The 26650-nt window shown below is 39.1% G+C and overlaps 1 protein-coding gene across 9 annotated transcripts in view; it reads right to left on the bottom strand.

The window, feature by feature from the left end:
- The window catches only part of sw (short wing), a 207023-nt gene extending 181019 nt beyond the window's left edge, over positions 1 to 26004 (bottom strand). For 5 of the 9 annotated variants that reach the window (XM_067137244.2, XM_067137243.2, XM_067137239.2 and 2 more), the window contains exons 1-2: positions 25433 to 25567; positions 25138 to 25274 (exon numbers count right to left, since the gene is read on the bottom strand). In XM_067137244.2, coding sequence (XP_066993345.1) covers positions 25138 to 25161 — 24 coding nt within the window. In that variant the 5' untranslated portion in view covers positions 25162 to 25274; positions 25433 to 25567. The other 4 variants (XM_067137238.2, XM_067137237.2, XM_067137242.2 and 1 more) reach the window with 4 other exon arrangements.
- Positions 26005 to 26650: the final 646 nt, after the last annotated feature.

Below are 26650 nucleotides of genomic sequence, written 5' to 3' on the forward strand. Positions count from 1 at the left end.
GTGTAACGTGTTGTAAATTGTCAATAATGAGGGTTACGAAGTGATATGTCCAAAGGAGATTGTCATTTCCGTGAAGTTATTGCCTGTATTTTGTGGTGTCAAGTTAAGATGCTTTTATCTGACATAAAAAAATTTCTGTTTGAACTGATGAAAGTGGTGCAAGATATCTGTGGTTACCCATTTTCAATCGGGTGTAACCGCGTGGTTGTGTTGAGTAATGCAGATCGGTGAATATCTGTCATGAAAGTAGGGCCAATCGATGTCCGTTTAAACTGTCTGATTGACAATGAATAACAGTAAAGTTTGACAGTCATTTTTGAGAAAACCCAGTTTTTAAAATACGAGGTCATGTTATGAGAAGTTGTTCGTTATTAAAGTATTGTGCGAAATTATGCATCGTGGATTCCAAGTATTATTATTCCATTCTCTTTGCAGCAAGAGGTTAAAATTGTCGTATGAATTGAGGTAGGATTTGTGAATCAGGTGATTGGAAGCCTGTAATGATGACGGGATTCTGCGTGAGCCCGAGGAAGATATTCGTGTAATGTTTGAGATGGAAAAGTGCGAGATAATCCACGTAAGTGTTAATTTGCAATGTGTATAATTACGGAATGACATCTTAAAAGTAAATCTATGTGCATATCTGTTTGTGTCAGGAATATCGTATTTATAATTCTATTTGTGAAATCGAAGATTTCATTCTAGCGCTGACAAGGAGGGTCGCTTGTTTCGGATGCCGCCAGCTGATCGGGAGTTCGCCACTCGGAGATAGCGGTATTTGTGCTGCCTGTTACGTGTTGAAAATGAGATTGTATTCTTTAAATGGAGACCATAAATGTGCAAGAACTAGTTGAAATTCTCATCCGGGAGTAATGTGTAGGTTATTAGATAATAGTAATTTGTTTAACCGAGATCTGAATGTATATTTGAAACCACGAAGTTAGACTATAATGAGTGAAGTCAGCCAATTTCAGGGTGTCCAAAATTGATGGTAGTGCGATTTATTTTGAGGGGTGTACAAAGCTTTATGAAAATGTCATGATGGTATATGACATAGTAATTGGCTTACATTTTGCGGTGAGTTACTTTGCAGACTTTTTTGTTTTGTACTTAATTATTAGGGTTATCCAAGTAGTAATAACTGCTAGTATTAGATTAAACTTACAGTGTGATGTAATGAAATAAGATATAATACTGGAAATAAATTATGTAAATTTTCTTCCAGCTGCATGATAACAAACAACGATAAACCTTATCAAGGAATTAAAATTAATTACGTCAGAATTTGAGTAGGGACTTGTTAAAGAAACCATTCGTCCACGCAGATAGAATTTGTTGTTAATTAAGATTCATAAAATCATTTAAATCTATTAATTATTAAACTCAGTGGAAACCGTATTTGTGAGATAACTTAAAACTAAGTGAATAACTTGAAGGTGCATTCTGGAAATCTTATTTATTTTTCTTGGAAAGTTCAAATATTAATGTAACGCTTAAGGGGACATGTCCGAAGGTAATGGATTTTACTGCCACAAAGTATTGTGAGCGTCGTTGTCGTTGTTGTATTATTTGACTGATTGATTGAGCATTAAATGTGCTGGGATTAGTAAAGTGGAAACTTTGGTCATCAACCGATGTAACTTAATTGTGTTTAGCCTTCAGCTTAGAAACTTGGATGGTCATGGGGTCACCAACCTCAGTGGCTTAGATTAAGGCCATATGCCACTATAGCATCATTTTCCTTGCGGGCATCATCCACAATGACTTTAAAGTAAATTAGAAGTTTAGATGTTGGTCCATGACATAGTTGCAGGTCACATTGATTCAATTAAGGGTCCATACAGTACAACCACTGTGTGGCACACACCGATTGGACTTTATTATACCCAGAGTCCAGAGTTTGTGTTATGAGGGCTGGACCATCACGAATCATTATGATGGTACATGCAGTCTCACATGGAAGCCGAATTTAAGGATTTCCAGACTTTCTTTTCTTCATTCATAATTTGTGACAAAGGTTTCTAGTAAGGATGCCCATCAGGCAGTTAAGTCAAAGGCTCAAACCAGTATTCTGCTCCTCTGCGTTGTAATTATTGTGGTATTGATTGGACAAGATGAGTCCAAATTAGCTTATATATTAATTTCAAAAAAATTTCCTTGTCATTTCTTTAACAAACACAAAATATTTCTTGAATAGACTTTCATTCAAGTAGCTAGATTCAATAACATGAAGCCCCACCTTACATCAGCAAGTGACTAAGTGCCCGTAACAACCCAAGAGACAGATCTCATGCTAATTGCTGATAGGTAAGGAAGGAAGGTGTCCTTTATGGACCACCAAGGGTTCAATACATGAACGTCGTCCAGCAGGATGGAGAATCATAGTGTGGTTGAGCAAAGGTTATTGCAGGTGTCAAAGATCAGATTTACCCAAATCTGGAAATCATGATGGACAGTAGATATAATGAACACCTAGGGGAGCAGGTAGGTTTGTATACAGTATAGTACAGAGCCAGGTGTTGTCCTGTTAAAGTAATACATCACTCCATTGTTGAATGATAGGTACCAGAATGAAAAGAGCAATGTTCTGGATGTACCATAAAAAGTCATGTTCTTGGGATATCTACTTTTCATGTTCTTCCTTTCTATTGCAAGCACTTTCATTCTTCAAGGTTGGGTCTTACATTTTCACTCTGATTAGAGCTAAGACAAGATGATTGTCCAGCTATACTTCCTCTTAAAACAATCCCCCCCCCTTCACCCCAAATACCATGATCCCGGGTTGGTCCAGTGCATCACAGCCTTATATGTTGCAGAAGATGTCACTCACCTGGCTGCTGCTGCAGATATAAACATAACGAGCATGAAAGCAAACAGCTCTCATCAATGAACAGAATACTTCACCAATGATCCCTCAAAATGCTAATTTCTCAAAACCATTACATAGTGGAAAGGCCCAAGTAAAAAGACCGTCAAGCAGCATCTATGATCTGACCCAGCTACACTACCCATGATACAACATTACCATTCATGAACACCAATTACCAATTATGTTAACAGAGAATAATATGGGAAGCTAATAAGGGTACATTTTGTAAGATTACATCTTGGAACATATATTTCAGCTGTCCATCCTAAAATACTTGCAATATAAAACTTTGAAAAATGTAAATCAAGAAAGCTTGAAAATATTTTAATCACTTCTATATATTCATTTACAGTTAAATCGGTCATTAGGGAAAGTGCACAAGTCCATTTTTCTCCAAATGCATGTTTTCTCGAATCTTCCTGTAGCTGAAATGGAGATGCACTGATCCATGCAAAAAATATTAGTGTTATCAAGTACTTTGTTAGGAAGAAACATAGCTAGAAAGGACGAAATATCTTTCCAGATTTTTTGTACAATGAATTTCAATGTGATTGAACAGCACCTGGAATTCTAGTATCCAAGTGGATCTCCGGCTTTATCTAAGTCAATTGGACTTTGCCCCGCTTTACCAACACTGCTTGACTCTGAAGCCTATAACGAAAAACATTCCTATTAATATTAAAAAGATAAACAACATAAGGAAATCGATACAGTATATTGGTGATGAACATATCAGTTTCTACCATGACATTGTGAACAACTGGCGAACTACTGAGCAGGAAGCACTGCAAGAAGAAGCATTCCGACCCTCTTACAGAGAAGCTATTTAAAGTTCTTGTTTTTATTCTTACAGTTGGTGACTACAATCTATTCATTATAATGGTCATACGGCAATATAAAATGTAGTGGAAAGTATATCTTATAAGATGTAATGAACAGTATTACTGATTTTCTTTATCAAAGTGATTTATATGCATTGTTTGGGATCTTTCCATAATTTTATGATTGTAATGATAAAATATAATTAAAAACAAAATTAAAAAGACAGGGATGAAAAATGTGTGTTTAATTTCTAAGAAAGAGCCTCCGTGGCTCAGATGGCAGCGCGTCGGCCTCTCACCGCTGGATATCGTGGTTCAAATCCCGGTCACTCCATGTGAGATTTGTGCTGGACAAAGCGGAGGCGGGACAGGTTTTTCTCCGGGTACTCCGGTTTTCCCTGTCATCTTTCATTCCAGCAACACTCTCCATTCTCATTTCATAGCATCTATCAGTCATTAATACATCACTTTGGGAGTGGCGACCCCATCGTACTAATAGCCTATATCTGCTTCATTCATTACATCCCTGACCCGGTCAATGACTGGAAAACAGGTTGTAGGTTTTCATTTTCATTTTCAATTTTTAAGAAAATTTCATTCACTTGGAGAAGGGTACATCTTCATAAAACAAAATTTGATTTTTTTGCCCTTTACAAATGGAATCAAATCCGTATTATAGAAATAAAAGGCACTTTACTAGTTACATGCATTGCCAAAATGCAGCTTTAATAGTTTCACGCATTCATCATTTATTCAGTTTTTGTCTCTCCTGTAAAATTTACTTTTGTGGACATGTGCCCATTTCCACATGATCGATTCAATTACATATTGTACAAAAGAGCCCACACTTGGAACAGCAACACAGGCACAAGTCCAATAAAAGAAACAGTAGCAGAACGAAGAAAACAGAAGAAATGACCTAGAGCTTTGATGCATTTTATGTGCTAGCATTGAGGTAGAGCTTGTGGCTATAGAAATGTCTCTGCAGTCATCTAAGAATCCAGAATCAGCAACCCTGATACACTTGGACAAAAAATCATTACCGGTATACCTGTAGGCAGCAACCGAATGCCTAAGAAGATATGTATTTGATACGTGAACAATGAGGAAGTATGAAGAAACTATTTCATTCCTTTTATAAAATCAACTAAAGTGGTCCAATAAAATTAATTAATCATCATGTGGCATCCAGTTTCCAGATTACAGATCTTCTGAAGTGGTGCCTCTTTCTTTATCACCGCCTTCTATACTTCTTTCTCCTCAAGTATCTGATGAAAACATTCTTTTGATATCTAGGAATACTTTGATCATGATGGTAATTCCCGGAGCCAGACACATCCGCAAAATGACTAGCTAGATTGTTAGCAAGCAAGAGTGGTTAAGTGATGAAATTGCCTGCAATGATTCCTTGGGTATCTGAAATACGTCTAAATTTAGTCCACACTTGAGATGATGGAGTATGTGACATCATAAACGACACATCTCTCCCACGAAGCTTTCTTACTTTGGCGAATAAGAACTTGCACCTTAGCGCAGAGTTTTTTAAATGTTATCAAGTTGGCCACAGTAGACTGCCTACGATAACGTTTATGAGTTACATAAAATCAGTTTCATGGTCCGTATCGCACTTCAATAGATTCACAATTAAGTATTTATTATTTTCCACCTAGTCGATACAATGATTGCTTAAGGCAATTTAATGGTTAAAAGTGGTATATGTTTTGTATTTTATCAACATCTTCAGCCACATAACACTGTTTAGATGAAAAATATATAAAATTGACAAAGTAGTGCTTAAGAGGAAGTGTCCTTAAAATTAACATAAGATTGACAACATTAAAACAAACAAAAACTCAAGAGAGTTTTAATGTTGTCAATCTTATGTTAATTTTAAGGACACTTCCTCTTAAGCATTACTTTGTCAATTTTATATTTTTTTTATCTAAACAGTGTTATGTGGCTGAAGATGTTGATAAAATACAAAACATGTACCATTTTTAACCATTAAATTGCCTTAAGCAATCATTGTATCGACTAGGTGGAAAATAATAAATACTTAATTGTGAACGTTTATGAGCGCGACAGCATTCTAGCTGCTGCAATTTCTTTGTTCCAGCAAGGAGTGAGTTTTCGGTGAGGAGTCTCTGAAAAAGAGGGAATGGACTCCTCAGCAGCAGCAGCAAGAATAACTTGTGTTATGTAATTGATATCACCATCTATGCTCTGCCTGGTCACGTCATTAAAAACAGCTAGTGCTGTGAACTTTAGCCAATCAGCATGTTTAAAAATCCATCGAAGAGGAGCCTCGACAGATTTCTGTTTCAATAAAGTAAGAACAATGGGAAAATGGTCACTGTCACAGAGATCATAGTGTGTATTCCATTGAAACAGGGAAACCAGTGTTCGGCTGTATAGAGTGATGTCTATGCGAAAGTATGCGCCGTTACATACACTGAAATGAGTTGGTTCCCCTGTACTCAAGATACATAAATCCAGCTCTTACTAATGTTTCAAACTCCCTTCTCCTGGGACAAGGCGCTTCAGAGCCTCATATGGGGTGATGGGCGTTGAAATTTCCCAATAAGAGGAAAGGAGGTGGAAGCTGATCCATAAGATCAGTGACATCATTTATATTAAGAGGCTGGCCTGGTGGGAAATAAACATTACATACTGTTGCTATGACAGGCAGCGGAACGCGAACTGCTACAGCCTCCAGCGGAGTTCTTAGTGAAATCTCTTCGCTCTAGGTATCAGAACGGACAAAAATGCCAAAGCACCAGAAACACGGTCAGCATAATGTCATTCTGTCGTGTATAGTCGAAAATTTCTCACGACCGTATGACCTGGTCTGAAATTTGTTTCCTGAATACAGACTATACTCGCCGAATACTCGCTAATGAGCTGGTGCAGCTCAGCAAGATGCCTATCATAACTATTACAGTTCCATTGTAACAGTGCCATAGTGTGGGTGTGGACTTCTGGGGGTTTAGAAGCAGCAAAATGTTACCTAACCTACACTCACATTCCCATCCGGAGATGGAGATAAACGCTCCATGTGCATAACCTAATCCGGTGGCGAATTTCTTCGACGTAGTCTGAGGGCGGGGTTTCTACCTACGACGGGAGCACACGTTTTCCAGGAGGAAAACCCACTGGCGCAGACTCAGACCCTCTGGGTGGAGGGCGTGAGACCCCATTCGTAGGAGAGGTGGAAGAACGCCTTGTAAGAGCGCTCTTCTTTCCCATCGTCGATTCTTGTTTAGATGGGCTGGGAGATGATTTCCAAGCCCTGGTCGACGATGCCACCTCCGCCGGATTAGGTGCGGCTTTCGCCAACCTCGTGAGGGAAGGAGACGTCTTCTGAAGCAATGAGCACTAGGACTCCCTTCCTCCAATCACCCGCAATAGCATGTACCCCATAGAGTGTACAGAGCACTAAATATACAGAAAAAATTTAAAAAACTAATAACAATATGGCCTTCTGGCATTCGGCTATGCGGGAACCTGTGTTGTCCGACAGATACTACTGCAAGGGTACATGACGCTCCCACCCGCCGATTCCTGGGTGGTCACTGCACGGGCTTTCAAGCGTAATCGCACACGTAGGAGGTCCATCTCCGAACAGCACGCACATCGAGAATTCTTAATCTGTCTACAACTAACCCTAAAAAACAATAAAAAATAAAGAGGGGACCATGGTCACATGACCCTTTTAGTCGCCTTCTATAACAGGCAGGGATTACCTGTGAATATATTTAGCCCCTCCCATCCACAGGGGTTCCAAAGTATTATACCAAACCGCAATCCATGTCCGCGCCTAGGTCACCCCTTTTAGTCACCTCTTACGACAGGCAGGGGATACCATGGATGTATTCGTCTGCGTCCCCCACCCACAGGGGGTATTTTAATTTCCATCACACCTCCAAGATGTCTGCCATTATCTCAATTTGTGTTGTTTAGAATTACTTTATGAATGATACAATGATGATATTGCGTTATATGAACCACTTACTTCTCTGGTCAAGGCCTTTTTATTTCCATCTATAGTATGGCTGATAAAGTCTTGTTACGTATCTTAAATATACGTATAACGTGTTTTATATTAATATTCTTCTCTGTTTTGCGTTATTTTGTTATTCCGTCAAGGATAATAACTTCTTTATCTTAAACTATCTTCTTTCTTGATATTTTAAAAGATTCAGTTTGCTTCCCAGTCGCAATACGTCTGCCTCCTAAGCTTACTTCTTCATTTGTACAGTGTTGGTTCTTTAACAATTCGAATTCTTACTTTCTCTTTCAATGCCATTACGATCCTATATATTTCAACATTGTGTTACATTTTGTAATGTCATTCATTACGTTTAATTTAGTTGTCAGTAATTGTTTTAATTGCAACTCGATTGATTTTTATTTCTGGAATAGTGGAATGGCACAAGACCATGGCAGCCGTTCAGCAAGCAAAATGTTTCCTTTTTAGTCTTGAGGTGGTCAGGCTCTGGTAATGAAATGGCGCATGTCTTTTAGTGCCAGGAGTGTCTGAGGACATGTTTGGCTATCTAGGTGCAGGTCTTTTGATTTGACGCAACTGTGCGTCATGATGAAGATGAAATGGTGAAGACAGCCCGCATGTACGCTAACCATTTAGTCATGGAACCAGATCCCTCAGTAGGTTCCTAGAGTTTAGCAAGTGTGCAGGATATGGGAGGAGACTTGAAAAATGATCTGGGCTTGTCAGGGGAAGGAAGAGTACAGGCGGGTGTATGGTCTGTCCAGCAAAGCCCGCGGCAACATTCATTTATTTTTGCAAATGTCTTATTGTAGTTTATGATCAGTGAAACTGTGCAGTGCCATAGTAGTCATGATTGCAGTAGCTGTCAGCCTATTAATGTGTGCATAAGTGCCATTGTAGTATAGCGATTCCACATATAAAACTACGGCACCGTTCTAGTTTAAATAGCCGTGTAAATTCTACCTTCGGTATTTAAATCTCGTGTTAATATCTTCATTCGTGTGCTTAGTGTTAATTTGATTAGTTGAAAACTACAGCAAGCGTTATGATCTTAATTTAAGTAGACAAAGAAGATGAATTCTGTAAGTAGCATTTTAAGTAGTGACAGGAATTTAAGTTTTGAACATAGGCTAGAATTTAGGGCCTCCTTGGCTGAATTTAAATATTGCAGAAGAACACAAGAGTTATAAGAACTAAAATACAAACTAGGAAATTCAGCCTGTCACATTATAAACACGCTGACTGGCTGTGCGGATGTGAAATAAGGAATGCATTATTTTGTTATTCTTGTTTGGCAACGAATGTTGTTGATCCTGCTTTCTTATTAAGTTAATTTGTGCTGTTAGGTTCTGTGAGCAGTTTGGACTGCACTCAGGCAGATACATCTGACAACCCAGATATTTTCAATGTTATCTGATTTTTGCTACGTGATCATTTTGTCTCTGAAGCAGATTTCTATTTAGCCAATGTCATAGGATTATTATTTATTATTATTATAGCTAAAAATATCGTAGTGTTGGTCAGTAAAAACTGAACTGATTGGGGAGGGGGAAGAGATGGCGGCACAGCCCTGCCAGAGTGAAATGTCACGAACCGCCACTAACCCAGAGCCAATGTTGTTGTCCATGGTGCTTCAGGCTGTTGTGTTGTACCCCGAGTTACAGACTACAAATTTTAGTTTATTCATACCGACGGCTGAACTCTTACATTGATACATACATATACCAGGTGCGTTCCATAAATAATGCGACCAAATTCGTAAAAAAATCATTTATTGAATATATTCATACAAATAATAAAAAATCTTCAAAATAGCACCCCTCTTGCGTCGATACACTTTGGAGGCAGTGTTTTCATGCCTGGAAGGCCTTTTCCGGAATGTCCTTTAGAGCCGATGTAACGCGCCTGGATTCCTTCAATCGTGTCCCAATGTTTTCCTTTCATGACTCCTTTTAACCGAGGAAACCAAAAAAAAGTCAGCGGGAGCCAGGTCAGGACTGTAGGGAGGCTGGGGAACCAATGGGGTGTTGGTCCTGGTCAGGAAGTCGTTGACAATGAAGGCGCTGTGACTCGGCGCGTTGTCGTGATGAACTTTCCACATGTCCTTAATGTCGCTTCGGCAGCACGAGACCCTCCTTTTCAGTCTTTTGAGCACTTCCAAGTAGAAAGCTGAGTTCACTGTAGTCCCGGTAGGTACGAATTCGTGGTGGACAATGCCTCTGACGTCAAAGAAGACAATGAGCATGGTTTTGATCCTGGACTTGCTCATGCGTGCCTTCTTGGGACAGGGCGACGATGGGGTGTGCCACTCTGAACTTGCCTTTTTGTCTCAGGGTCGTACTCAAAAATCCATGACTCATCACCAGTGATAACCGAGTTTAAAAAATTAGGATCATTTTCACACATTTCCAACATTTCTCGGCACCGAAGCACTCGCATGTCCTTTTGTTCATCGGTCAACACTTTTGGGACCAGTTTGGCACACATCTTTCTCATGTTCAAATCTTCAGTCACAATGCGGAAAATGGTTGTTTTTGCCATGTTTAGAGTTTGTGCTATCAATTGAAGGCTCAGCCGCCTATCAGAGTTCAAACAATCGCGCACACGCGTCACATTTTTGACGACTTGTGAGGTTGATGGCCGTCCACTGCGAGGTTCGTCGGTGATCTCCTCTCGGCCCTCCATGAACGACTTGTGCCATCGGAAAACTTGTGATTTGGACAAGCAATCAGTCCCAAAGGCCTGCTGAAGTAATGGAAACATTTCGGTGGCAGACTTCCCAAGTTTAACGCAAAATTTGATAGCGTACTGTTGCTCTACAGAACGATCCATTGTGTCGTGTTACATGAACTCAAAACGGGCTTGACAGAAACACACGTCCTGACTCTCCGGCTAACACGCCCTAATCTCTTCCTGGCCCCAAGACAATAACACCATCAACGGACTCCAGGGTGTTTCACATGTATCATCGGAACTTTTTGACTACAATAACAAGTCCACCACATCAGACTTTGAGATATACACGAGTCATACGAATTACCTGAGTTATGATAGCAATGATTTTCCCATCAGTTTGTACAAAACAAATTACTCATACCACATACGGAGACCTCCCAGCTTAAAAATATTAATGACAAAATATACAACTAAAATACCGATGATGATGATAAATCGAATACTGGCAATAACATCTCTCACTTCTAAATACAGTGCGAGGGTGTGATATATGTACTATCACAATATCTTTCAACTTAAAATGTTTTCCATTTAGGTACTTAACATTTTCAAACTGCTCTACTGTTTTCACAAGCAGTTTTTTCAAGAAAGATAGGAATTGCTATTTTACAAACCAGCTTGCTTAACTGCCCGTTATGACTACTGTCGGAAGATGAGCTGTACATTAGTACAGTAGAGAAGATTTTGTTAGTACAGGCAGAACGTCAGTCAAAGTTTCATGCACTCTGACCTTGCAAGTAATAAAAATCATTGTTATCTGTATTGAAGATACTGAATGTAGGATGCTAAGGGTTTATTGTGTCGCCTATTCAATACATATAAATTTTTAAACATTTAGGAATTTATTAATTCCATGACATGTTTCGCCCTTCATTGAGGGCATCATCAGTCAAATTACCTCCTCAAGGCAAAAATCAGGTACCACATTAATAAATAAATTGTAAACATCAAAAAACGTTACAATGGGGAAAAATTAAGCAATCAAGAAAAACTTGTTCACTGGTGATACAGTTATACAATATAAGTTTATAGACATTGTAGTCGGCACTAATGCGTAAAACCACTGGGTATTTTAGCAGAATCCAGCAGTGGTGTTCCGAAGAATAACTGATGCACTCATTAGAAAATCATAGGAAATTATAAAGTTTATACAAATATTTACATTGAAACAGTCAGGGGAGAAAGGGTATAAAGTATCTGGCGTCAATGTTCGTAACATTAATTACTGCCGTTGGTTGAACGATTACAGGTTGAACAGGGTAACTATACAGTAAATTTACAATATCCAATTGAACAGTTGACATCATTTGAATAGTTGACCTCATTTGACATTCTAAAAATTAAAAAAACTATGGAATATTTTTCCCTGCCCCCTGTGATTATAAACTAGGGTTGGACCGCTCTCGATATTACTGATGTGTTAATACTGCAATCGTCATTCAACGACTAAAACAACGGGATGCACTTGATGCTAAGACATCTTTATATCCTTTCTCACCAACCTGCTCTCTTGTAAATATGTATACAGTTGGCCTGTTTTATATGTAACTCTGTTCTACACAATTCGTATTTGTACATAATTTCCTTTAGGTCCCGGCAAAATATAATTTAAAAGTGTGTTAATTAAACCTTATTTATACGTAATTCGCTGTTATACGTATTAAGTGTCAGAGAAATATAACTGTTTTTTGAGTTATGGCAATGAGAATGTACTTCTTAAAAAGAAACTACTGTACTTACGAAGTTTCCTATTTGTCGGCGTAGGCGGAAGTAGAGCGATCGGGTTTCGGTGCTGAAACACAACACAAAGAGTTTCGCCGAGTGACATTGTTGACCCTTACTTACTGGCGGCTTAACAAAGGCGAGTCCCCTTCGCTCCTCCACTACCTTCGTCGTTTTTGACACGCCGCCAAAGATTAAGATACATTATAAGCAAAGTGGGCGGTTTTGGTGCAGAAACAAATGAAAATACAGTAAATTTGTTTGAATATGAGAATGTCTTTCGTGGGAACAACGGAGAAGTAAAAGGTCTACGATGCCGGTATCTGGAGTTTACTGTTGAACAGTAGTTTGTCATTCAGTTGCTTTTGATTAGCCATGGAGAACAGAAAAAGGAAAAGTTATACGAGAAGTGGACGCTAATCCACACAAAACAAAAACTGAAATTGCTTCAGTCTTAGGGATTGCTTATACAACGTTATGTACAGTCATCAGTAAAAGAAACACTGTTTTGGATTAAAACTGGGTTCAAAATCAGCAAAGCGCAGCCGTCAGCAAGAAGGAAGGTACGTAGATTTGGAGAAAGCACTTTTCACATGGTTCCAGCAAAATCGGGCTGCAGCACTACCAATTAGTGGAGACATGCTGAAAGCAAAGGCGATAGATTTAGCTAAAATGACGAGTATCACTGATGTTTTAAAGGCTTCTTTAAGATGGTTGCAAGGATTTAAAGATCGTCATAGAATCACAGGGAGAACAATTTGCGGTGACTCAAAATCTGTGGACGACGTCACAGTGCAACACTGGAAAGAAGAGGTTCTGCTGGGTATCGTAAGCGATTATCAGCCTCCAGACACCTACAACTGTGATGAAACCGGCCTATTCTACAATCTCCTTCAAAATAAAACATTAGCTGAAAAAGGTGACATGCCATGGAGGGAAGAAAAGTGAAATTTGTGTAACTGTACTTCTCGCCACCAATGCAGAAGGATCTGACAAACTTCCTCCACTTGTAATAGGAAAATCGAAGAATCCGAGGCGTTTTAAGGATGCGAAAACAAAACCTACGGAATACGAATCCAATGGAACAGTGGTTGAAAAAACTGGACATTAAAATGAAAAAGAAACAGAAGATCCTTCTTATGGATCGATGTGCAGCTCATCCACCTCAAATCCTTCTGGATAATGTCCGAGTGGAATTTTTCCCTCGTACAGTACCAGTACTCTACAACAGCTCGATTTGAGCATCATTGCAAATTTCAAAGTGCATTATAGAAAATTGCTGGTTCAACATTTAATAACACTGAGTGATGCAGGAAATGAACCTCTCTCTATTAATTTGCTACAAGCCATGGATTTTGTTTCGGCTGCCTAGAAGCAGGTGTCATCCTCCACAATCAGCAACTGTTTCCGCAAACCTGGTGTCTTACTAGAAGAGGCTGCCTCTAATGATGATTATGGGGACAAAGTTTTGTCTGGCAATGAGCTAACGCTACCGGAGGGTGTAGAATTCTATTCTTTTGTGGAGAACTACCGGATGAAGAGATTATTGCTGATCTATGCCAACAACGCGGCAGTGATGGTGATGGACCAGCTACAAGCGATAGTGACATTGGAGATGGTGATAACGACTTGAATCTTGACACCTGAACTGAGTGAAGTGTTAAGTGCAATCGAAGCGTGTAGGCGTTACATCAGTGCGAAAAGTCGTACTGAAAATGCTTTGAATTCATTACTAAGTTTGCTAAAGGAGATTTATGGCCTTAATGCAAGAAAAGTGAAACAAGCCAAACTATCTGATTTCTTTAAGGCTGGACCAAGTTCAAATAATATTTTCTGTCTTAATGTATTTAGTATTTGCAAGGATTTACACATGTACGTCTATTACATTGGTTTTACGGTAAATATGTGAAGCATTGCGTAAGTCTGATTTCTAAGTAATTCTCAGTTACAAGTAGTTTTTTCCCTTCCCCTTGATATATGTATAAGTAAGGTTCAACTGTATAAGCTATAATTTCTCAACTGTTCAATTGGATATTGTAAATTTACTGTATAGTTACCCTGTCAACCTGTAATCGTTCAACCAATGGCAGTAATTAATGTTACGAACATTGACGCCAGATACTTTATACCCTTTCTCCCCTGACTGTTTCAATGTAAATATTTGTATAAACTTTATAATTTCCTATGATTTTCTAATGAGTGTGTCAATTATTCTTCGGAACACCACTGCTGGACTCTGCTAAAATACCCAGTGATTTTACGCATTAGTGCCGACTACTATGTCTATAAACTTAATTGTATAACTGTATAACCAGTGAACAAGTTTTTCTTGATTGCTTAATTTTTTCCCATTGTAATGTATTTTAATGTTTACAATTTAATTACTAATCTGGTACCTGATTTTTGCCTTGAGGAGGTAATTTGACTGATGATGCTCTCAATGAAGGGCGAAACATGTCATGGAATTAATAATAAATTCCTAAATGTTTAAAAATATATATCTGTATGTATTGAATAGGTGACACAATAAACCCTTTAGCATCCTAGACTCAACCTTTGCAACTTGGCACACGGATTGGAAAATTTTGGTCCTTATCCACTCTAATTCTTCAGTTGGATAACACAGCTTATCTGAATCGTCACTGATGTAAATTAAATGTCACTGGGAACTAATTTTACTCTTGTTGAATAATAATAATAATAATAATAATAATAATAATAATAATAATAATAATAATAATAATAATACAGTTTATATCTCCCACTGACTACTTTTGACAATTTTTGGAGATGCTGAGGTGTTGGAATTTTGTCTCACATGCCAGTAAATGTACAGACATGAGACTGACATGGTTGGGGTGAGGAGGCCAGCGCCTCAACCATCTGAGCCACTCGGCCTGGCATCTTGCCGATCAGCCGATAGCACAGTTTACACTGAGTATCCTTCTGCACTTGTACTATGAAACTTCCAATGTACGGCATTGGTGCTTGTTCCAAAGTAACAAATCCACAACCTGAAATTTAGATAAACGGTGAGTGCATGCAAATTATAGTAAGAGAACATAGTGTGGGAAAATATTTTGGATAATTGAACTTCCAAGGAGGTTCCTTAAGGTTGTTTAAGATATTCATCACCGAGCTTGCTATAGTAATCTGTAAAACATCTGTTCTTTGCACATTCTTGTCTGTTGTGATCTTTCTTTCCATTTGTCCTTTAGTTCTCTGTGTGTGGGATAATGAAATAAAAATTAAATTCAGAGGACAGAATATACTTGATACATTTAATGGTCGATGAAGTAGTCAAAAGTATAGCTTCATGTGATTCTTTCCATGAACCTACTACGCTGGCGTAGCAGGGGGAGAGGTGATACTCCCAGATGGCGGATAGGGGAATCCTAACCGGCTTGCCGGTGGACTTGAGGGAAATAAAATACCTCTCACGGAACAAACACACACAACCCTCTGTGGGTGGGGGACGCAGATGAAGAATACACCCACGGTATCCCCCTGCCTGTCGTAAGAGGCGACTAAAAGGGGCGACCAAGAGATGATTGTATTAGAACCATGAAACCATGTGGGGAACACCATGGGCCACTTTTACTTGCGTGTAATACCACTATGTTAGGTGCCAAATAGGTTTGTGATTAGTAGCATGCAGGAGCACCTTGTGGTCAGCCCCCCATTTTAGAGTGCACTGTCGGCTTTTACAGTACCTGTGATAAGTACCACTATATGAGCGACACCATGGGTGAACGACACCATGGTTCTGGCTTGCCTATGATTTGTACCCACTATATGAGGAACACAATGGGATAGTGAGACTCCCTGTGGTTAGTACACTTTTATGTGATGAACACCATAGGTTTGCGTTGCCTGTAAATGGCGCTGCAATGTGCGAAACACCATAGGTCTGTATTACATGTCCGAATTTCATTACCTGAGTAGTACCATAATGTGTGGAATACCGCTAGTCTATGCTACTTTTGATTAGTACCGCACCATAACAAATACCATGGTTCTACTTTCCTAACAATAAGTACCATTATGAGGGGCCGATGACTTTATTTTGTACCCCGTTAGACTGCAAGCATCATCGATTCAGTATTGTGCTTTAGAAGCAGTCCCTTGGACAGTAATACTATTGTTTTACGTCAGTTTTTGTTAATGTGAGGCACTGCGGGTCGAATCCACTGATTGTTTTAAATTCATATCCATCCATTCATTCTTCAACCTCACATTTTGAATTCTGGTCAATGGAGGATTTGGACTTTTAATTTGTCATTACATTTCGTCTCATTTCGTACCATTAGGGGTCGATGACCTAGATGTTAGGCCCCTTTAAACAACCATCATCATCATATGATTTTTTACTCAGAAACCCAGTAGCCTTTTCTTTGCTGCATTTCTTAATTTCTGCCAGGTGCACTGGAAATTCATTTTCCAACCAACAGTCTCTTATGTTGAAAAGTGCATTTGCTCCTTATGGTGACATGCATTACTGCTATTAATATCATGAACATCAAACCATTTCTTTATAAATTTAAAAAAGGTAACAGTTGCACTGCATTTCTTGAAAGCTTGTACTTTCAAATGGAAAGAATTTTGCTTCAAATATTCCAGAGTACAGGTGACCTCTGTAGAGAATACTTCTTTTCCTCTTGTTTACATTCATCTTCTCGAAGTTCGTATGTGCAGTGTGTTTCCTTGTTCAGAAAGGAACATGCTCAATTATATCCTTTGATTGCAGTTCATACAAGTTTTATAGATGCCTTCCTGTTATTTCCTCATGTCCATCCAGCATTTACTTTTATGGAAGAAATTTTCTAATGTTCTTCAGTATGTGGCACTGGTTGAAAGCTAGAAATAAAGGTTCACTTTGGTCTTCTGGATGAAATATTTGTGGCTGTTGCTGAACAAAATTCTGGTACCTGGCATCTCCGAAAAATATTGTAAAAGTGTTTAGTGGGATGTAAAGCCAATAGCATAATTATAATTTGGGCAGTTGTCTCGTCATGTTTGCATTTGTTTTGTGATTGTCAGTAACTCGGTATTACAAAACCACAAGCCTCCACTTGTTTAATTACTGGGACATGAAGGTCGAGGTCAGAAAGTTTTTTTACGAACTATGCCGCAGGAATTCAGTAGTTGATTGATAAGCCATTGAAGCACAGTAAATGGTTCACAAGTACTGTCCTCTTTTCTCTCTCACATCTTGAAGAATAGGTAGGTCTTTGATCTCTTTTCACGTCTAAGAGATTTAGTATATGCTGAAGTGTCCTTACAACCAAACTATGTATCTAGTTTCCTATATTGTAGCTGCTGTTTGAAGGACATCTAGTCAATAAAAATTAGAGAACACGTTCTTATGATTTCATTCAGCCTTTCCCATTCCTGGTGGAAGTCTGACTTTCACTAGGTCTGTTACACCTGTTTCACATGATGTTCCCCCGACATCGCTGTTCAGTCTGTTCCTTCATGGTAATTTAAAAATATTGCTTCTAGCAAAATTATATGCTTTAGGTAAAATAAATTCCCAAATTGTTGTTGAGTCATCAGTCCACTGACTGGTTTGATACAGTACTCCATGCCACCCTATCCTGTGGTAATCTTTTCATTTCTACGTAACTACTGCAGCCTTTGTCTGCTGTAATCTGCTTGTCATATTAATACATTGGTCTATCCCTATAGTTCTTACCGCCTACACTTCCCTCAAAAACTAATTGAACAAGTCCTGTCTTAAGATGTGTCCTACCATTCTATCTCTCTGTCTAGTCAAATTTAGCCAAATCAATCTCCTCTCACCAATTCAGTTCAGTATCTCTTTATTCGTGATTGGATCCATGTATCACCTTCAGCATTCTTCTGTAATACCACATTTTAAAAGCTTCTGTTCTCTTTCCGAGCTAGTTATTGTACATTTCATTTCCTCCATACAGTCCGCCTCCGTAGCGTTATTAGCCGACGTCTTCGGCGGCCTGGGATTGATTCCCGGTACTGCCAGAGGTTTAAGAATGCCAGGAGGGCTGATATGTGGTTGAAATGATACATGCTGCTCACCTCCATTGGGGGTGTGCCTGAAAAAAGAGCTGCACCACCTTGGAATGAGGACATGAGTTTACTTACTTCCATACAATGCCACGGTCCATACAAAAGTCTTCAAAAACATCTTTCTAATTTCTATATCAGTGTTCGAAGCGAGTACATCTTTTTTCTTAAGAAAGGCCTTTGTTGTTTTGGCTAGTCTGTATTTCATGTCCTCCTTACTTCTGTCATCATTAGTTATTTTACTACCCAAGTAAGAATATTCATCTACCTCGCTTTAAGACTTAATTTCCTAATTTAATATTTTCTGCATCATCTGACTTTGTTCAACTGCATTTCATTACGTTTAATGACTCTGTCCATAACATTCAGCAGTCTCAGATAAAATAACAATATCGGCAAATGTCAGGGTTTGGATTTCCTCTCCTTGGATTGTGATTCCCTTTCCAAATTCCTCTGATTTCCTTTCTCACCTGTTCTATGGAAACACCACTTGTAGTGCCCCTCGTTGACGGGATATCATATAGCAAGTGCAAAGTTATCTAACTCCCCAGCTACTTTCTGCCAATATTCAGGCACGCTGTTCTACTCGGAACGTAGCAGTAATGCCATCTATGGGAGATGAGGAGTAGCAAAAGAGACAAATCACATCACAACAGTAGTCAGTGTAATGTTATTGTTGATCAGTTTTATGAGCTTTTGGTATGGTAGGCCTCCACATTTAGTTTTCTTCAAATTCTGTGATATTGGGGCATCTAATATAAAGGGAGTTGTGACTTCTTTAATGACTTCCTCTTGTCTTATTCATCAAGCGATCATTCCTTTACGAGTTTTTCTTCATTCTTTATAGTCATCTTCACAATTTTCCTTGTCTATATGGACCGCTGCCCATGCGGTTTTACATCTTAAGACAATCGTGACAAAAACCATCGCCAGTTAATATGATTAAACAATATTTCCAAGTTAAGGCGACACTCCGGAGATAAAAATTGATATTTTGGCAATTTTTTTTTGTAACAAATTAAAAGGATTGAGTTTCTTCTTTCTTGTCACAAAGTTATTTCATTGAATTCAAACAATTTATCACTTTAATAATGCTTTGTTTGCCAGTCTGCACACAGCAGAAATGGGCGTGGCATCTGCTGAACTGCTTTGTTACATAATGTCAGTCATGTTTCCATTCAATCAAATATGCCCGTTCTTTGCAATTACGTATCCATTGGATGGGCGAAAAGCCCCCCCACCTCCCTTCTCCTGATATATTTATACAGACTCAAGCTGTACGATCTACCATATTTCTGAATGAATTTATAAAACCTGTTATGGACTAATTTCAGTACTAGACTGTCATTGAACAACATTTTATGCTTGTATTGGTATTCCTGATGGTACTACAATAGTGCTGACAACTATAAGTTTTGCTATTCTTGTATGTTGAATCTTTTTTGTCGGTTCTGTGGTGGTAGCCAGTCTGTTTTTTGTGAAGTACTCGCGCAAGTAACATCTGGTAGTTGCGTATCAAGATACTGTTATTATTGAAAGACAGTGTGTTGTAATAATTGATAGCTTGTATTCAAGGGAATAAACAATACGTGTAAACATAAATCAGCCTTAGCTAATTAACGAATTGCTGAACTTTTGATAGGAAAGAGATAGGGACGAGCTCTTACCGAACAGGAGTCTCTATTGAAGAAATCGGGGACAAAAGGTCATGAAATGTTATCGGAATGAGATTGTTCTCATCAGGAAAGTATCGCATCAACTTCAAGCCATGTAAGTCCTGCACCTATACCTAACAATCATGACTTGACAGAAATTGCAATCCCCATAACTTCGACTCAGAAAAGGTTGATTTGTGAAATAACAAAATGCAGGTGAATCATTTTCCGTTCTTTGGAGAAGGAGAAGAGACAAGCTTCCAGAGTTACCAGTATTCGTACAGAAGCTGCTAAGAAAGGAAGGAAAAACATGGTTTTTGGTGACTTAGGTAATGAATCAGGAAGAAAACGACACTTGAACTTTGCTTTAATTTTTCTGCCAATTGTAATTTTTTTACACTTAAGTCCCATGTTGGGTGATGGTGCGAATCTGCATGTAGCAGTTTTTGTGTGTGGACTTCCTGTAGACAGTGTGGCTTAACATCCAAACTGGCCTATGGGTCACTAGGATGCCCAGGAAAGGGATTTTTCCATTTTTTTTCCAGTTTGTGTGTGAAACGTATGCCGTTTTCTATGCTGCAGAGGTGTTTTAATTCCTCCTGTTCAGTACATACATATCTCCATCTTTAGATGGAATAATATTGATCATACATCTCAGCTCCTCTGAGCCATCTTCAGTGACGAAAAGTTAAAATTTACAGAATTGATGCTAAAAGAATATGTTAAAACGCAATGAAGAAAAGAATGAAAAACAAATGAGGCATGTTACAATTAAAACAATAAATAATTATAGCGAGGTTGTGGACCTCTTACTCTAAATGTGCAGTATGTTGAAATTAAAAATGAGGACGAATACACTGTGTTAAAATTGAAAATAACAGTCTGTTTCCGTTGAGTCACAATCCCAAGTTATCAAGAGGTCAGCGAGAAAGCTGAGGTAACTATGTGTGTGAAGAGAACAAATGCCAGGTAAATCGTAACTCATGGTGGAAACTGCCAATGTGGATCAAATTTACTGAACAGTTGCCCTCTCGAACGTCCTGACCATTACATCAATTATGTAAATTATAACTTTTTGTCACTGAAGATGGCTTAAAGGAGCTGAAACATGTATGACCAATATTTCTCTGCCTAAAGATGGAAATATGTATGTATGTTTTGAACAGGAGGATGTATTAAATTTCCTTTGTGAAGTGAAAACCGTCAATATGGAATGATTTTAATATCTTGTAATGTTGAGGTGTGTAGCAAACTCCTGGATCATCTTGAGGCCATGTGGCCACACAACGAACGTGACATCTATGTGCCTAGGTCAGCACATAGGTTTGGAGAGTGCTGTCTGTCCGAGGGTAGATGAATAATGGCTCCCTCAATTCCACAAATTAGTTCCTCCAAACGGATATGGTGAAATTCACGCCTTACCCTCGTATGTCATGGAAGGAATTCAGGTAGTCAGCTTGTATCATTAAACACTTCAAACCACTTTAGCAGAACATCACATGAGAAGAACGCACAGCACTGAAACAGCTACAAGACGATATCATCATTCTTCATGCTGAGGATAGAAAATGTTATGATTGTCATGGGCACTATGACGTTCAGGGAGAAAGTTGGCTCAAAATTGACAGTTTAATTTACTGAAAATTCAAAAGGTAAACGTTCCACTGAAGCTGATTGTCAGTGTTATCAGTTCGCCCACATACCAACTAGTCAAACATCTCGCTCACCAGCTGCAACTTCTCACTGGATTAACAGATAGTTGTGTCAACGACTCATTACATTTCATACATATTGTCAAAAAGGTACAAATACAGCTGAATGACATTGGCATATTAGTCAGCTTTGATGCTGAATCCCTTTTCACTAGAGTATCACTGGATAGTCGTGAACATAATCACCGACAATTTGAACGAAGGTATTGCCAAGATATACCGGCATTAACTCATCACCAGCCATTTTCTTTATGCACAGCATTACCAGCTGACGGAGGGAGTTGTCATGGGCTCATTATTTTCACCAATTGTAGCCAACCTCTTCGTGGAACACTTCAGCTTTGTTTACCTTCCTACAGCCGTAATTGCTGGCTTAGGTGTTTCGACTACACATTTGTTATGTGCCCGCATGTCTTGAGAAGCTCTAGGAGTTTGCCTTACACCTCAACAGCATAAATTTCACACACAATCTGGAAGAAAATGGAACCATCCTTTTCCTGGACGTCCTAGCAACCCGTAGGCCAGATGGGACATAGTCACACTGTCTACAAGAAGCCCGCACACGCACGCACACACACACACACACACACACACACACACACACTCTCTCTCTCTCTAACTAGTATATAAATGCAGATTTGCACTATTACCCAGCACAGAAGAGATCCATAATAACGATCCTGGTCAACACAGCAAAGACAAGGCCACAGAAACAGAATTACATACAGTGTGCTGTATTTTCCGGAGAAACAAGCACTGTCACCACAAGATTTTTGAGCCATCAAACCCAAGTCGGAACATGTCTCATGCACGATGGAAGAAGGCTGAAACGAAGCCTTCTTACTATACATAAAGGATGTCTCAGAAAGGATATCCATAATTTTAAAGAAACACTAAACAAACACGACATTCAGCTCAGGACCACAGGTACTTGATCTCATCTGACCAGTGAAGGACAACTTCCATCTTCAAGAGAAAGTAGTACACAGAATACCATGCAGCTGAGGACGGATCTACATTGGAAAGACGAGCCAGTCTGTAGCCACAAGCCACAGGACGCGCGCGCGCGCGCGCACACACACACACACACACACACAGCTCTCGGAATCAGCGATAACCGAGCACACATTGTACCGCAGACATCCCATCCTATTTCATGAAACAGCTGCTAGCTTCCAGCTGTCACTTTCACCAAAAAAAAAAAAAAAAAAATCAGAGAAGCCATAAAAATTCAAAAAACAACCAAATAACTTAAAGATGTGGGATTACTCCTGTCTAACATCTGTAAACTAGCTCTAAAAGGACAAGAAGAACACACACTATTCCAGAGGGCAGCACTTTCACTGTGCAGTCCGCTCTAGAGTACAAATACTCCTGCTTTTCTTCTTTGCTATCAATAAACTTTGACAAAGCCTACTGGAAGAATGGCAAAATGTTGGCTACTTGCCAACTTAGGGTGCTCTTACATTAATACAAATAGTATTAATATCAACTAGAACTAAGAGGCCACAATACTAGTTGCAAATCGAGGATTGTGGCTATGTTTAGTAAATTCACAGAGGCTTGCAGACTGAACGCTGAAAGGCATAACAGTCTATAAGGATAATGTATACAACAGGCGTTCCGTAAGTAATACGACCAATTTTTTTCTGACGCAACTGTACACCACAGCATGTTCTAACCTACTGGGCTAGGTGGAGGGGGATGTTAGCCAACACTTTCGAGCGCAGCGCTCGGCACGTTCTCGCGCTAGACACTTGTCTGTGCAGCCACTGCCAGCTCCTCCACATCATACACATGATGGTACTAACCACAGGCAATTCCTAGACCTGTGGTGTTCCTCACATAACGGTACTGCTCCTAGGTAATGTAGACCCATGGTGCTCCTCACATGGTGGTAGCCTACTAATCGCAAGTAAAGTCAACCCATGGTGTTCCTCGCATAATGGTACTAATCACAAGTAGTCTCATGGTTCTAGGTCCATCATCCCTTGGTTGCCCCTTTTTTTTTTTTTGCCTCTTACGACAGGCAGGGAATATTGTGAGTGTATTCTTCATCTGCTTCCCCCACCCACAGGGGGTGGTCACAGAAATCGGATAAGCCTACAGGTTACTCCACTTATCTTTAATACTGTATTTTATCAGTTCTCAAGGAAGTCAAGGATTAATTCTTTTAGAGCTATTCCACAAAATAGGTGAAAATATCTGTTGAGGGTGAAATAACTTTTCCATAATTTCAATGTCTATGCCTCTGAAAACTTAAACAACAGTATTCCGATTCTTTCCAGTGATAGAAAATGGTCAAATTTCTGGTAAATCAACAACTACTCGGCATTTGAGGCAATGTTAGGTGTGCGTGCGTGCATGCGTGCGTGCATATTAACTTACCACTACTGGTTTGTATAAAGATCTGATGACATCATCAGACAAGCCCTAGAGTGGAATCCGCAAGGACAGAGGAGATTAAGACCTAAGAGGATGTTGAGGAGATCAGGAAGAGAGTCTGCAGGTGGGTTATGGTTGGAGAGAGTTCAACTGAATAGCTGAGCATGGAACCAGATGGTGAAATCTGGTTTTGGCCCTTTGCTAATCCACAGGAATTTAAGGAAAAGTCAAGACTGGTCTGTGTGCGGTATTTGTTGGGTGAAGCGAGGCATATAAGCAGTTAAGACTTCAGTAAGCTGGATGTGTGGCTGTATAAATCACCATTTACAAGGTAGGAGATAAAACTGTCAGACGGGTAATAAACTTTTGCCTTACATAGTTATAACAACCCTATAATGAAAAACTAACGACCTTGAATAATACACCACCTACACTTTATTAAGGTATGCAAGTATAATGCTTTCAGTACATTCGATCTTTTTACCCCTGGTAGATGAGTAGTTCCCGGTGAATGACTGTGCCACCGTCCATGTTTTACTGTAATATTTATGTCATAAGTGATTAATCTGCATACCACTGTCTCAAAATTGTAATGAAATAAATCTATTTCACTTAATTTCCTTTTTGACTGTTAAAGGTCTTAAGGGGCACTACGATGACAGATTTATCCCACACAAGTTATTTAATGAATAACAAGCAAACAGCAGGGTGTCACTGTGTTTTAAAAGCCCCAAATGCTTCTGACCTAAGCTGGGATCGAACTCGGGAACGGAGAATAAACGACTAACCGACGGCACCACTGACGTCGGCGATTCAGAATGAAAAGGTCAGCATGTTAAAAATGTTTTACAAAACAACTGTAGTATGAGCCACAATGGTCTACCATCGGATACACACCTAATTTTGGTGACACTCTATAACAAACGTTTGCCTTACATAGTTACAACCACCCTAGCATGAAAAAGAAAAGACCTTGAATAATGCACCACCTACAACAAATGCATGTCTCTAAAGTAATAAAACCTGAAAAAGCATCATGCAAAATGGTTTTACCACTCCCACACAAGTTCATCATACAAGAAGAAAATGTGCAAACCAAACTAAAATAATTCTACAAAACGTATCTAAGGCCCGTATGTCAACATTTACAACTCCATTCCCAGTAAATCAAAAGTGTACGTACTAAAGCCATGTTCATGTAGCTCATTGTAGGAGATGGTAACCTCTATGCTCAGTGACGGGATGGCCAGGATATGGTTCGTGCTGCATGTCTAGGCAGTCGCCGAGTTATTGATTAACTGCATTGCATGACTATGAACGCTAGTAAATAGAAAAAAAGAAAAGAGAGAAAGAGAACAGGAATAGTACTAACGCGAAATCAGAAAAGGATAAACACGCAGCATACTCAAAACCAGTAATCATAATACGGGAAGAGATACCGACACCGGCAGGCAGGAAAAGAGAATTAAAATGCTTACATCTAATTTAGAGTCACGCGCATAAACTTTCCCATACACCTGGGTCCACACAATCAAGCACAGAGTCTAATAAATCCCGTCTTCGACATGAATCACTGTCCCGACTGAGTTGACAGATTGACGTCACCGGATATAAAGGCAAACCCACCTGGATACGTTCTCAAAGGTACAGGTAACCCATAACATTCCAGACGCACTACGAAAACAACAGCCGGTGGAAAAAAGAAATACACCAAAGGTTCCTCAAGCAGCTGATTCTTAATTCCGTAAAAACAACAGTAGTTCATGCCAAGCAAAGTATAAACACCATTACGTCTGCTTTAATTCAAACAAATCAAATAACAGCTCTGTGAGGATACATTCCAATACTAAACAAGCTGTACCATTATGTTCAAAGTAGATTTCCACACAAATTCACAAGTTACAGACGAACCATTTAATAAAAATCCACAACTGCATAAACGTTCAGCCTAACAGGAACTTGTAAAGTAACCAGGAATAGTTTCTTCTATAACACGCATCTGCATTCCAGATATCTAGCTGCAGTGTAAGGTCGATACTGTTAAAACACGTTGTTTACACTTCTCAGAGAATATTTATGTTGATCAATAAATCCTGGAAAAATATGAGAAACTCGGATGGCGAACTATAATAAGCATTCAAAAATGTTAATGACAGTAACATTGGTCTGTTGTGAGATAATATTCTACCCGTTTCGTCGAGAACAGCATTGTGAAATACTAATAATAATACAAAAAATTTGGATTCAGTATACAGAGGAATATTACACTGAGATACCGTATACAAAAGGAATTCATCAGAAAACCTCGTCAAAAAGGCAACAACCCACATAATTAAATGAAACCAAACGAATCCCGAACTACATCAACGCTGAAATTGTTTCAGAAACTACTGATCCTCATACGAATCGCCAAAGTTCCTCGCTTCTACATACCACTAAGGAAAGGCATTATGTGTCAAAAGGGTTTTCTTTAAAAATATAATGAGGTCATTGCGAAAATTAATAAAAGAATCTGGCTACGATGCAACCACTTAGCAGAGCAGTTCGTCTCCTTTCTCCCAAGTCTCCCCAGCACAAACATTGTGATAATTTCGTAACACTATAGTCTAAAATTACCAAAACAAATCGAGCTGAATTCCTTTGAAATGTTATCCGCACCTCGAATTAAGTAAACCTGGTGAGTGACTTCCGACAAA

Source organism: Anabrus simplex, chromosome 1 (assembly GCF_040414725.1).
Source record: "Anabrus simplex isolate iqAnaSimp1 chromosome 1, ASM4041472v1, whole genome shotgun sequence".
Lineage (NCBI taxonomy): Eukaryota > Metazoa > Arthropoda > Insecta > Orthoptera > Tettigoniidae > Anabrus > Anabrus simplex.